General features: G+C 59.7%; 1 protein-coding gene across 7 annotated transcripts in view; it reads right to left on the minus strand.

The window, feature by feature from the left end:
• The window catches only part of CAMK2B (calcium/calmodulin dependent protein kinase II beta), a 171445-nt gene that overhangs the window by 32916 nt on the left and 126357 nt on the right, over positions 1-12172 (minus strand). For all 7 annotated transcript variants that reach the window (XM_075558102.1, XM_075558098.1, XM_075558100.1 and 4 more), the window contains exons 4-5: positions 7919-7973; positions 3709-3774 (exon numbers count right to left, since the gene is read on the minus strand). In XM_075558102.1, coding sequence (XP_075414217.1) covers positions 3709-3774; positions 7919-7973 — 121 coding nt within the window. The remainder of the gene's footprint in view (positions 1-3708; positions 3775-7918; positions 7974-12172) is intronic.

Consider the following 12172-nt stretch of genomic DNA (forward strand, 5'->3'; position numbering starts at 1 on the left):
GTCCCAACAGAAAGTGCCGCCATCGACAGCACAGCAGGTCCCGGGAAGCACTCCGGGGCGCCCAGCACGGAGAGCCCTGGGTTCCTGAGGCGCATCGCTGGGAAACAGGACCCAATGGCAGAATGCCCCCCTCTGTGCTTCGCACGGCCTCAGAGGACCCTGGCATTGGGCTCCCTTGTGCGATGGTGCCGCTTGCAGCTGGGCCTCGCTCCTCTAGCTTCCCAGGGAAGCCCCTCCATGTGGAGTACACGTGCTGAGCTTCCCAGACAGTGGCTAACCGCCTCCCTGGGCTCCTTGTCATTCCAAACAGGCCCACAGGTCCTCTGTGGGGGCAGATGGTCCCCGAACCACATGTGGACACACAGAGACGGCTGACCTGGTCCCCTCTGACCAGGGGTCCACTCGGGCATCCCAGCCTGCTCTGATGTCTTCCGGGCAGGACTGCATGGCCGCATTCCTTCTCAGAAGGCTCCGCATGTCATGGAATTGACTGTCTTCCGGTTGACAAGGGATATGCGTGTACACACACTCCTGGGATTCCTGATAAGCCATGACACAAAAATCTCTCCTGCTCCCAAGAGCAATCTGCAACCTTACAGGGTAGAATTGGGTTCAGAAGGTGAGGCCTCTCCTTGTCTCCTCTCCTAAGAGGAAGTCCCTCGGGTATTCCATGGTTCAGCCTTGGGCAGGATCCTGGAAGGACTACAAGGCCATATTTGGGCCCTAGCCTGCTTGGTCGGTCCTGAGCCATCCCTCCCCAGGTCATGCTGGTCCTCATCTCTTCCATCTCAACAGAAACCTGACAGTGCTCCGCAGTGTGTACATAACGCCGAGCTCCATCTCACCACTCTGCCGGAAGATCTGTTCACTCGGAGCTGTCAGTCAGTGCCCTTTGCTGCTTTCCTGTCGCCAGTTAGAGCCCTTTAAAAGGTACGGTGATACCAGGCGCCAGGCTCACATTTCAGAGGGCTGATCAGATGCCACGGCCTGGGGCGGCTCACAGGCACAGAGATGGAAGCCCAGCCGTGCCGCCGAGGAAGCCGGTGTTCCTGGCCCACAAACACAGAACCCAGGCGCTCACGAGGCCACACGCCAATGTCCACACTGGCCACGAAGTCTGTTTCCACTTACTTGCTGATGATCTCTATGCCTGACACACCCACAGAGTGGAGGCCAACTGTCTGCCCCCTCCCCCCACGGCTACCCACTGAGCTCCCTCTTCTTTCAACACTCATCTCCCCACAAAGCAGCCAAGTTTCTGGTAGGAATAGATGCAGGCTTTGTGGGTGGGCTGAGAAGGTCATAGCCAGCACAGAGCCCACATTCCCTGGGAGCGCTCCAAGGGGGTGGCCTGGGAAAGAAAGAGCAGGGGAGGTGGGGGAGGTAGGCTGAGGGCCCAGCCTTCTTCATCGCTGCCTCCCCCACCAGCACAGCACGGTTTGCTCCATTGCTTCAGGAAGATGCTTGCGACCTCAAAAGCCTCGTCACAGAACCACAGAAAATGCCAACGTTCTCTTCCCCGGGAGTCCACAGACTCCCGAGTAGCTCTGAGCCCCCATGAAGGCTGGCACCCTGCTCTTACCCCTCACCGGCCTCCTTCAGAGACATGCGATAAGAAAGCAGGGTGCAAAAGGCAGGGAGAAGCCAAGGCCACGTCTTCCGGTGGTCAGGAGAGGCTTTCCCCTGCAGAGGGAAGGCAGTGACCTGGTAGGACCCAGGACCTGGGGCTGGGCTCAAGTTCCTGTAAGCCCTGGCCACGCCTGCTGCTGGGAGTCAGGCCCCTCCTGTGTGGTCCTGGCACCTGCACTCTGTTGCTCCACCTCCAGGCCTCAATTTTGGTAGCCAGTGTCTGATGATTCAGGTATAGGTGGTTCGCGCGGCACGGCAGCAAGCAGTCTGGCTTCCCCAAGTCTGAGATGGGGGAGTCTGACACTGACCTCCAGGTCCCTGTGTGCAAAGGTGAGTGCGAGCCAGACTCTCTACTGTCTAGTGGGCACGGGCATGCCGAGTAGAGCTAGCCAGGGTGGCAGCAGGGAGGAGGGGACATTGCTGCCTCGGGGAGGTTGGCAAGGGAGGGGGCACCAGAGAATGGAGAGGAGAGGAGGCAGAAAGGATGGTGAGTGTGGGGCAGGGAGAGAGAGCAGGAGAACTGCAGGACCACAGAAGTTGACAGTACTGGGTGTGAGCAGCTAGGGGTGGGGTGCTCAGGAGCACCCCAGGAATGGAGATGGGCAAGGCCTGTGGAGTAAGAGGGCAGGTTCTAGACAGGGACCCTGGGGACCAGCGGCCATCCTCAAAGGGTCGGCAGGCAGCTCTTTTCACTCCAACCAGCGTTCTGTTCTAACCTGCCCAAGGATCTGGGATGCGGGCTGAGAATGAGGGGATTTGGGAGAGCCATTGGCCATTCGCCTGATTTTACCAGGACCCTTAAGAGTCTAAGGACGGCAGCCGAGTCTCCAAGGGACTCCTTAGTGTCATGCCCTCTCCCTGAAAGCCTGTCCCACACTCTCTTGTTCCCGGAGCAGTAGGCCAGCCCCAGCACAGCTTCCTGCACTGACTGCCCACCCCACAGACAGCAAGCCTTCCTGCACCACGTGGGAATCAATCCCACATGCATTTGTCAGGACGAGGAAGGTAACAGTTTGTTAAAGAAATGCTTGACTATTTAAAACCCACCTGAAGAACTGAACCCACTGCCATCAGGTCAGTCCCACCTCAGGGCGATCCTGCCAAGGTTTCTAAGACTGGACAGCTGTGGGAGCAGACAAGCTCATCCCCCGATGAGGGCCGGGTGGGGCTGAACGGCTGACCTGTCAGTCAGCAGCCCAAGCCGAACCCACAGCGACACCAAGCCTCACCCACAGTTCAGCGGGCCTGCACTAAGTCCATGCCCGGGTCCTGGCTCGCCTGTCCTTCACTCCACGTGTCAGCTAGGAATCAGTGAGCAGCCATCCTGGGATGGCTGCCCCTGAGCTGAGGTGCGTGGTGAGCTGGGACGGCCCTGGCCATGGAGCTGAGTGGCACTTGGTTGAGGAACCTGGACCTGCAGGGGCCACATGTGGACCTTGCTTTCCAGGGACAGGGAGCTGACACTTGGCACCCCCAACTGAGTGCCCTTCCCACCCACCACCCATGAACACAGGACCCACACCTCTCCTTCTGGGTTCCATCTGGGTGCTCCAGGCTCCGTGGAAGATGACTCCTGGCCCTGTCTGTTCATCGCGATAAGAAAGGTTCACATTCCTGGCCCGCGACAGGCCGTGGGCTGAGACTTCTTATAAGAGATGGGCAGGCAGGGTCCTGATGCTCACTCTTGGTTCTTTCTCCTTTCCTGACCAGCGCCATGGAGGCTGCCGGCTATGGGGTCGGTGTGCTCAATCTGGGTCAAGGCACCAGAGGCGCCTCCAACCCCAGAGCAGGCAAGGAGGCAGAGGTGTCTCCACACTCAGGCCGTAGGCCAGGACTTCCCCGAGACCACCTCCCTCTGCCCATCAAAATGTGCGAAGGCCAAGCTCTCTGTGGGGCTTTTCGGTCATCAGCCTGGTGGGCAGTGTGAGCCAGCCAAGCCAACATGGCCTTGTGACAAACCCTCTGCCCGGCCACGAAGGGCACAGAAACAGCGTTGGACTTAGAAGAGAGGGCAGGAAAGGGTCAGGGGAGGAGGGATAGAGGGGTGTGAGAGAGAGGAAGGCGGTCCGATGCACTCACCTGGCATCGGCCTCACTATAGTACTCCCTCGCCACAATGTCCTCAAAGAGCTCTCCGCCAGTGACCCTGCAGGAAAGCACACCGGAGTCATGTTTCCATCACTGTTGTCACCGTCCCCATCCCTACCACCACCCCCACCTCCTGCATAGACTCGCCATTCCACGCAGCCATCTCCACCACCGCCACCCAGACCACCACCACTCTTACACGTCGCCACCAGCACCACAACACCGTCACCATTAGCCTCTCTGCCTTGTCATCCGCACAATCGTGGCAAGACACACATGGCCGATGGACGAGAATGAAGCTAGAAACCAAATTGGCTGCCGACTGGCAACGACCCTAGAGGACAGGCCACAACTGCCGGGAAGCTGCTGAGACTGTCACTGCTTACGGAGCTGAAAGCCTCATCTTTCTCCGGTGGAGCTGGGTGGTGGTGTTCCACCTCCCGGTTAGCAGCCTGACTCATCAACACTGCCCCAACCAGGTAACTCCAACTCCAGGGTCAGAGGTACGACTCACTACAGTAGCAAAACATGGTGACTGGACCTGGTGGCCTGCCCGGCGGCTGAGATGTTGAAGGGGCTCATTGAGGAGGGGAGGAGCGATGGTACCCAACAGCTAGGACCCACGCTGCTACTTCCCGCCCTGTGCATCATCCGGTGCCGGCTGGATGGAAGTCCCTGGGCAGAAGCTGCTGCTGCCACCTGGAGAATCTCTTAGATCAGTGGTTCTCAACCTTCCTAATGCCGTGATCCTTCAATACAGTTCATGTTGTGGTGACCCCTCCCCACCATAAAATTATTTTCGTTGCTACTCCATAACTGTCATTTTGCTATTGTTATGAATCGGGCAACCCCTGTGAAAGGGGTCATGACCCACAGGTTGAGAACCACTGTCATAGAACCTTAGGCAAGTCCTGGCTGCCCAGGCTCCTACAGATGGGGAACTCGGAGAAGATACAGCACAGAAACATGACAAAACCAAGAGGGGAAGAACTTGACACCCCACTGTCCTGAGTCACAGAGGAGTAGACAAAGCTACTCCCTGGCCTCCCTACAGCTCAGCAAGTTCCAGGAGACACCACCTGGAGATCTGTCTCCCTGAGATGGTCCAGAATCCCCTAACTCCCAATGCACATGGCTATGTTCCTGTAAGGACATGGGAGAGAACCCCCTTCTACATCTGTACCCACTCCCCAGCATCCCCATGTCCTGTGGCTACCCAGAAACCTTTCTGCTGCCAGGTGAGCCTCCACTGTGCCCCCTGAATATAGGGCTCGGGCTCACACCATTTGTGCAGTCTTTGGGGGCAGTCTTTTGTGTGTGCAGTGCCCGCTGGCTCCTGGCAGAGGCCACAGGTGATGTGGAGACTCCTGGATGGGGGAGGGGACCTGGCACAGACCGGTTCTCGGTCGTGAGCACCAGCATGCCCCAGGTTCTAGGCTAGATGCCTTATCCAGTGGAGCTCCTGTGGAGCCCTCCCGACAGTTCTTGGACTGAGGGATTATTATGACTCCCTTGGCTTCTGGACAAAGCCGAGACTCAGAGAAGTCAAGTGTCCAAAGGAAAACAGGCTGCCTGCCCTGCTTTGCTGAGGCGCTAGCCCCCTCAACCAACCTTGGGATCAGGAGCTTTGGGTCAGGAGTTGCCTTCTTTCCGGCTGGAGGAGTCACCATTTCTAAAGCAGGAGCAGCAGTGCCAATTGGACGGCATGTGCCGTGGGGGGTCCAGAACCCCCGCACAGGGCAGATGGCGACATGAAGGAGGAGATGGCTCTTATCAGCCCTTCTCTGTCCCAAATCAGGACGATGGATCAGCCCCGAGCCTGTCTGGCCCCAAGCAATCGGCTAGACAGGCTTTGCTCTCCTGCGTCCCCCCAAAAGGAGACCACGTGGCTGGATTCAGGCTCTGCCTGCCACCCTCCTTTCATCTCTACCAGGATTCAGTTGCCCGTCGCACCTGTGTATCTTGTGAGCTACCACACTGCCTACAAAGAACAAAGCAAAATCTATGTGGGGGTAAGGCTGACTCCCTGACCCCAGGCCAGGTCTCCCACCAAATCTCTGTAACATTCTCAGGCATGGGGAATGTGGATACCTGTCCACCTCAGACCCAGAGCCCCCAGACTGACATGGGCTCCTGAAGGTGATTGTCAACCTGGGTCAGCAGCTATTTCCCCAATTCTAGGTCTAGGGCCAGCCTCGCCCACTCCTCCGCAGAGAGGACACAGTGAAGTCTGCAGAAGGCAGGGAGGGGGACCGGGCAGTGGGGCCTTTTTCCCTCCTTTCTTACCCTCTCCAGGTCCTGAGATCCAAGGGATGGGTCCTCGGCTGATGTCGTGGTCTGAATGGGAGGTGCCCTACCGCTCCATCTCCCCACGTATGGGGCCATTTGGGATCCCCCCTGTGTGGAGTTTTTGGCAGTCAAGGATAAGGACGTCCTGGGGGTCAGGGATGTTTGGGGCAGTCTACGCAGGGGCCTCTGGTGGTGAGTGGTGATGTTTTGGGCAGTTTGAAACGGCCAGCCGTTCTGCGTGAGAAAGACCAGGCTTTCTACTCCCCAGAGAGTGGCAGTCCTGGCAACCCACAGGGACAGGGCTGTCCTGTGCTACAGGGTGGGCCGTGTGTCCGCCTGGACTGAATGGCAGTGAGCTCCCCGCTGTGGTTTGGGTGTGCAGGGGGTGGGGCAGACCGCTCTCCCTCCGGCGCTCTCCACCTGCAGACTGGCTCCCCTGCCTGTTGCGCTTGCTAGTGCTCAGAGAGAGACAGGGAACTTCTGCACTCCCACGTTCACTCTTATGCACGCACGCATGAACATACTCTCGAGGGCACGCATATGCACGTCGAGGTACACACACGAGTGTCCATTCTCTCTCCCCCACCTGCTCCTTGCACACATGTGACCATTTGTCTGCCACCAGGGCAAGGACACTGCCCGCCCCCCGCCCCCATATCCTGTGGCTCCCAGGTTTCCTGGACATGATGCCAGTGGGCAGTGACACTGAGGACACCCAGGGGGACAGTGGGCCTGTTCCTTCTCAGGGCTTAGGGTGCTCTGGCCATCGCAGGGCACAACTCTGGTCCTACAGGCACTGGCAACAATCACGGGTGGTGACAGGGGCCAGTGGACACACTGGAGTACCCGGGATGCCCCAAAGTCTCTTGACCAGAAAATCCAAAGTGAGACTCCATGCCCCATGGCCGTAGCTTCTCCCCATCCAGACACAGCCTGAGGGTGGGGAAGCGTGGCTACTGTGCGGGCAGCGACGGGCTCAGGGAGGCCACAAGGGCAAACTGTGGTCTCTGCAGCCTGACTGCTCAGGGTCCCAGAACTGCAGTGACTCACCGGCTGCTTAATATAGCACCGCTCCGAGGGACCAGGAGGGAGGCGATGAGGTCATCGCTGCTAAATCTGGGAGGTGAGAGGCAGTTGAGAGCTGCCAGTACCATAGCGCTCCTGTCTCCACCCTAACCCTTAGACGTGCATGCCACGGCAGCACAGCCGGGTGGGCCTGAGGGAAGGAAGGCAACACGGTCCCATCTCCCCAGGGCCCAGGACACCCCGGCCCAGGCTGATCAGCTGTCCTCTGGAGCTCAGTGAGCACTCCCGTCTCTTCCTCAGGCTGCCCCAGTCCATGGCCAGGCCTTGCCTCCAGGATGCCCTGCCTGCTCCTCTGTGCAGAGGAGAGAAGGGGAGGAGAGGAAAGGAGAGGAGAGGAGAGGGGAGGGGAGGAGAGGGGAGGGGAGGGGAGGGGAGGAGAAGAGAGGGGAGGGGAGGAGAAGAGAGGAGAGGGGAGGGGAGGAGAAGAGAGGAGAGGGGAGGGGAGGAGAGGAGAGGGGAGGGGAGGAAAGGAGAGGAGAGGGGAGGGGAGGAGAGGAGAGGGAAGGGGAAGAGAGGGGAGGGGAGGAGAGGAGAGGGGAGGAGAGGAGAGGAGAGGGGAGAGGAAGGGAGGGGAGGGGAGAGGAAGGGAGGGGAGGGGAGAAGAGGAGAGAGGAGAGGGGAGGGGAAGGAGGGGAGGAGAGGGGAGGGGAGGGGAGGGGAGGAGAGGGGAGGGGAGGGGAGGGGAGGAGAGGAGAGGGGAGGGGAGGAGAGGGCAGCTGGGTCAGGCAGGGCAGCAACAGAGGCGACCTTGAAAGCACCGGACAGACCCTCACGTCAGAGGCGTGTCATGGGGTACGGTGGGGGAAGGTGGTCGCTGTGGTACTCACAGATCAAAGACGAGGTAGTGGAAGCCTTCCTCAGAGATGCTGTCGTGCAGACGCACTGTGGAGACAGAGAGGAATGGGCCCTGAGGAGCCGACCGAGACAGGACGTGCCCTCTGTTGGCTAGGCTGCTGGACACAATGGTCTACCCCCACTCACCCATCAGCCCTCAAGAGAGGAGAGTCCCATCCCACCTCACCCCAAGGTGCCGCAGCGCTGGGTGAACTAAACAGGAGAATGAGGGGAGGGCTCGGGGGTGCCTGTGGGTCTTCTGGGCCCAGGTGTGTCCCAAGCAGCCTGCAGGTTGGGCAGGGGCAATTCAAGGCCCCACAATTTGAGGTGAGCAATCGTGTTGGGTTGTGTTACACTCCAGTGCCGGGCCCCTGCCGGCAGCCTGTCTGGTCTCCTGCTTTCCGTAGCGTGTCCCCACTTCTCCTGACAAGCCCAGGATGCCCTCAGGCTTGTGGGTAACTTCCCCCAACCTCAGCCTGGGGATGCAGGACCCCTGGGAGCAGGCTTTGTGCGGCTCAGGACGGACCCTGGTAGCATCCAGTCTTGCCTGCACCGGGCACACAGTGGTGGGGGGACGGAGGCACTGGCCTAAGGCATACTGGGCAACGTGCTGATGCTCAGAGAGGGCCGGCCCCAAGTTCGCAGTTCCCAAAGGACATTAACTCGGAGAAAGGAGCGGGAAGGGCGAGGGCTGCGGCTGTGGCCTGGCTGTGTTCGCTCCGTCCTTGGGCGTGGAGCAACACCTAGTGGTGCTGGCTGAGATCTGCTGACAGTCTGAGCCAAGGCGTGAATGGACACAGCAACAGGACTTGAAGCAAACCCATTGCCCCCTTTCCCTGGGAGCTGGGGGTGCCCCGGTATTCACCCCAAAGCACGCTATTTCCGAGGAGTCGCTCGTTTTGGAGCCTGCTCCGTGTGTCAGATCCACCGTCAGCTAGAGCAGCATCGGCAGCACCGGGCACCCTGTCCCCGTACACACGAGACACCTGTCAGCGTCGTGCGCATTAGTTAGCACAGTGACCCTGCCCAGGTGCTCTGCTGAGCCGGCTGCAGCTTGGAGGCCCGGGCACAGAGGGTGACAGCCCGGCAGCTGGGGCCAGGCAAGCGGGGCTGGGAACCTGCAGAGGCAGTGGGCCAGGCTGCAGAGCAGGCTGGAAGGGGCCTTGAAACTCTCCCCACAGGTTCTCCCGGTGGTCAGGGCCCTGCTCCTCCCCCACCGCTTGGGACCATTGCAGGTTTGGCGCAAGCTGACGAGGGAGAGGCAGTGACTTCCAGCCTGACCCCTTTCCTTGTGCTAGCTCAGGTGTCCTAGTTTCTAACTGGCTGCTGTGTCTGGCCCTCCCCAGGGCTGTGCTGCCAGCCTCCTCCGTGCCCAGAAGCTGCCATCTGCCCCGCCCCACCACCAAGCTTCCTTCACCCTGCATCTGTATCCTCTGGGCTCCTGGGCCCGGTGCTTCAAGAAGGTGTGCCCACGCTGTTTCTAGGGGCTGCCTGCCAGTGCTCCCCTGGGGAAGGTGTAGAGAAGCCTACAGGCGTCCGCCAGGGTCAGCGCAGCCCCTTGGGCTCCCCATCCAGTGCTCGAATGCTGGAACCCCTCTGGCAGCACAGACCCCCCCCCACACACACAAGCTCTATCCCTGATACCTCAGCCCTGCTCCCCCCACAGATGAGAAGTTTCTGCTGCACCCGCCAGCAGCTGGGGAAACCAGGGCACCTGCACAGTGTCCCCAGAGTGTACAGAGCAAGTCCTGCCGGGGTCCCTGTAGGACAGTGGGAGCCATTACTGGGCTGTCCTTCCCAGTGTTCTGTGCTTGGTGACTTCCCCAAAAAGACCTCGGACACTCAAGGAGAGGCGTCACAAGCACCCTGTGTGGGAAAGGGCCCGGCATCATTGTGGCCGGAAGGGGTGCTGTGACTCTGCACTCCTTTGTCCATGACCTCCTTCCTTCCCCTTGGCACTCCCTTCCCGGGCCTCGACCACTTCTGGCTCTGCTCAAGGCCAGGCGGCCAGCTCTCTCCCTCCAGCCCACTCTCAGCAAGTGAAGTCTCCCAGCACGGTGTCCTCCACCCAGCTGAGCTCCAAGGGCGGGCCCACTCTCCCTGTCTCTGCAGAAGCCCCACTGACAAGCAGGTGCCCACCTTGCTGTGAATCTGTCCCATGCAAACCTCTAGGCAGCACCAGGAAGCCCTCCTGAGCTGAGGTTGGTACCAAGGCCCTCATCAGCCCTCCCCAGTGCCGATTCAGCACCGGCCCCAACTTAGCCCAGGGTAGCCTGGCACCCTCGGGCACCCTGAGTCAAGCAAAAGTGCTTCTCTCCCAACCCCATCAACCTAGTGGGGCTCCTGCAGGTCCAGCACCATTTGAAGAGCGCCCCCACGCTGGGGTGTCTCCTAAGCTGAAGTATGAAGAGTGGGGGAGGAGGGCGGGTCCTGTCTTTCCCCCGCAGGCTCCAGGGATGGGGCCCCTGGCTTCTCTCTCTGGGGCTGCCTCTCCACCTCTGTCTGCTCAGAATCCTCGCCGCACGCCATCTCCCCGAGGGGTGGCTGTGTGGTGGGCTCAGCATTTTAAATACATGACTGTTTTAAACACAGTTGGGCACTGATCTCAGGGGTCTAGAGCCAGGCTCAGCACCCTGCGCTGCTGAGAGAGCCCTGCGTGGCTCCTGCGGTCCGTACGGTGGCCCTGAGGTGAAGCTGAACATGGTTGGGGATGCTGCTCAGACCACGGCGACTTCCTGTGTTTGTAAGCATCAACTGGTGGCTCTCGGGTGTATACGTTTTACATGGCCCTGAGGGACACACTGTTGTGGGACCGGCTTTTCCAGCTCAAAAGCTGGCTGACCACCCCTGGTCTAGAAGAAAATGCGCGTCGGATCCCAATTTTCCAGAATGATTGCTAAAGATGAGGGGCTAGGCAAAAAAAAATGTCATAGAACATATTTGAACAGAACCACTCAGTGACACAGCAGGCAGGGCGCAGACGCGGACGGGAACGAAATGACTGAGTCCCACGGGGGGCGGGTTAGGGGATGGGGGAGGAAGAGGTGCGTGGGAAGGCCTGTATCAGGAGGGTACAGACCCCTTCTAGAGCAGCTGCCTGCCTGACTCGGTGCCACTGCCTGCTCGGAATGGGGGACCTCGGCACCTCCCAGCTTTGCTTTAGGACCCAACCTGCTGGGGACTGTGAGCTGGGTCCTCCTACAGAGTGAGCCACGAAGGGCCTTGGGTGTGAGGCGGCTGCTTCCCTTGGCCCCTCCAAGACCCAGGCAAGGGGCGTGCCCAGTGACAGGGCGGCTGGTCCTTGTGTCCCCAAGAGACACGTGAAGCCCTGTTCCCTCTGCATGCCACCTCACCCACTCTCCCAGGCAGCCGTCTCTGGACCCGGGAGGCTCTGAGATCCCAGAGGGCAGGGACGTGTGTCGGGAGTACTGAGAAGAGAGCCTCCATTACAGTAAAGCCAGCAGCAAACGTCTCAGAAACGGAACAAGTTGTCAGACTCTGCTGTCTTCCACTGTGCCCCTCTTCTGCTTGCCTCCCCGGGTCTCACGGTGCAGCTACCTGCCTTGCCAATCAGTGAGACACCCCAGGCAGAGCTGGAAGAAGACAGACTTGGGAATCGATTGACTTGGAAATAAGGTGCCAGGGCAGCCTCGAGTGCTTGCTTCCTCCGTCGGGTGGGAGGAGGAGAAGGTGGGCTACGGAGAGCCAAGGCCCTGGTAAGTAAGGCAGCAGCTGCGAAGAGAGGGGGCTGACAGGTCAGGGCTGTGGACGCTCGGCTAGACCCCGTGCTCAGCATCTGTCTCCTGGGTCTGGGCTGACTGGGGCTCTGCTGACTGTTCGGCTGACATCCGGACTTGAGGCTTGTCCCAGGTGAACAGGAGCTGCTAAAATTATACCTGCCACTGGCTCTCATCATTGCTTTGACCCCAGGGCCTGAATGGGCTGAGCAGGGAAGATTTCGGATCTGCTTGCCTGCTAAACTTCGATCCCCTGAGGCCAAAGAGATCTGTCTCTTGTCATTGTGTCCCTGTCCTTTGTGTCTCCGATGAAGGTGTGGGGAGTCCTGTTCAAGGTGCTCCCTTCAGCTCCTTGGACGGCGCCGGGCCCCTCTAAGGACATGCCAGACAGACAAATCCCCAAGACTTTCCAGTTACGGAATCTCTCACAAAGATATGCTGCAGGGCGCTCGAGCCCTTGTGTCTGAGAATGAACCCATTAGGATCTTGGGAGGTGTTATCTGTAAACAC

The sequence above is a fragment of the Tenrec ecaudatus genome, chromosome 9 (assembly GCF_050624435.1).
Source record: "Tenrec ecaudatus isolate mTenEca1 chromosome 9, mTenEca1.hap1, whole genome shotgun sequence".
NCBI classification, from domain to species: Eukaryota; Metazoa; Chordata; class Mammalia; order Afrosoricida; family Tenrecidae; genus Tenrec; species Tenrec ecaudatus.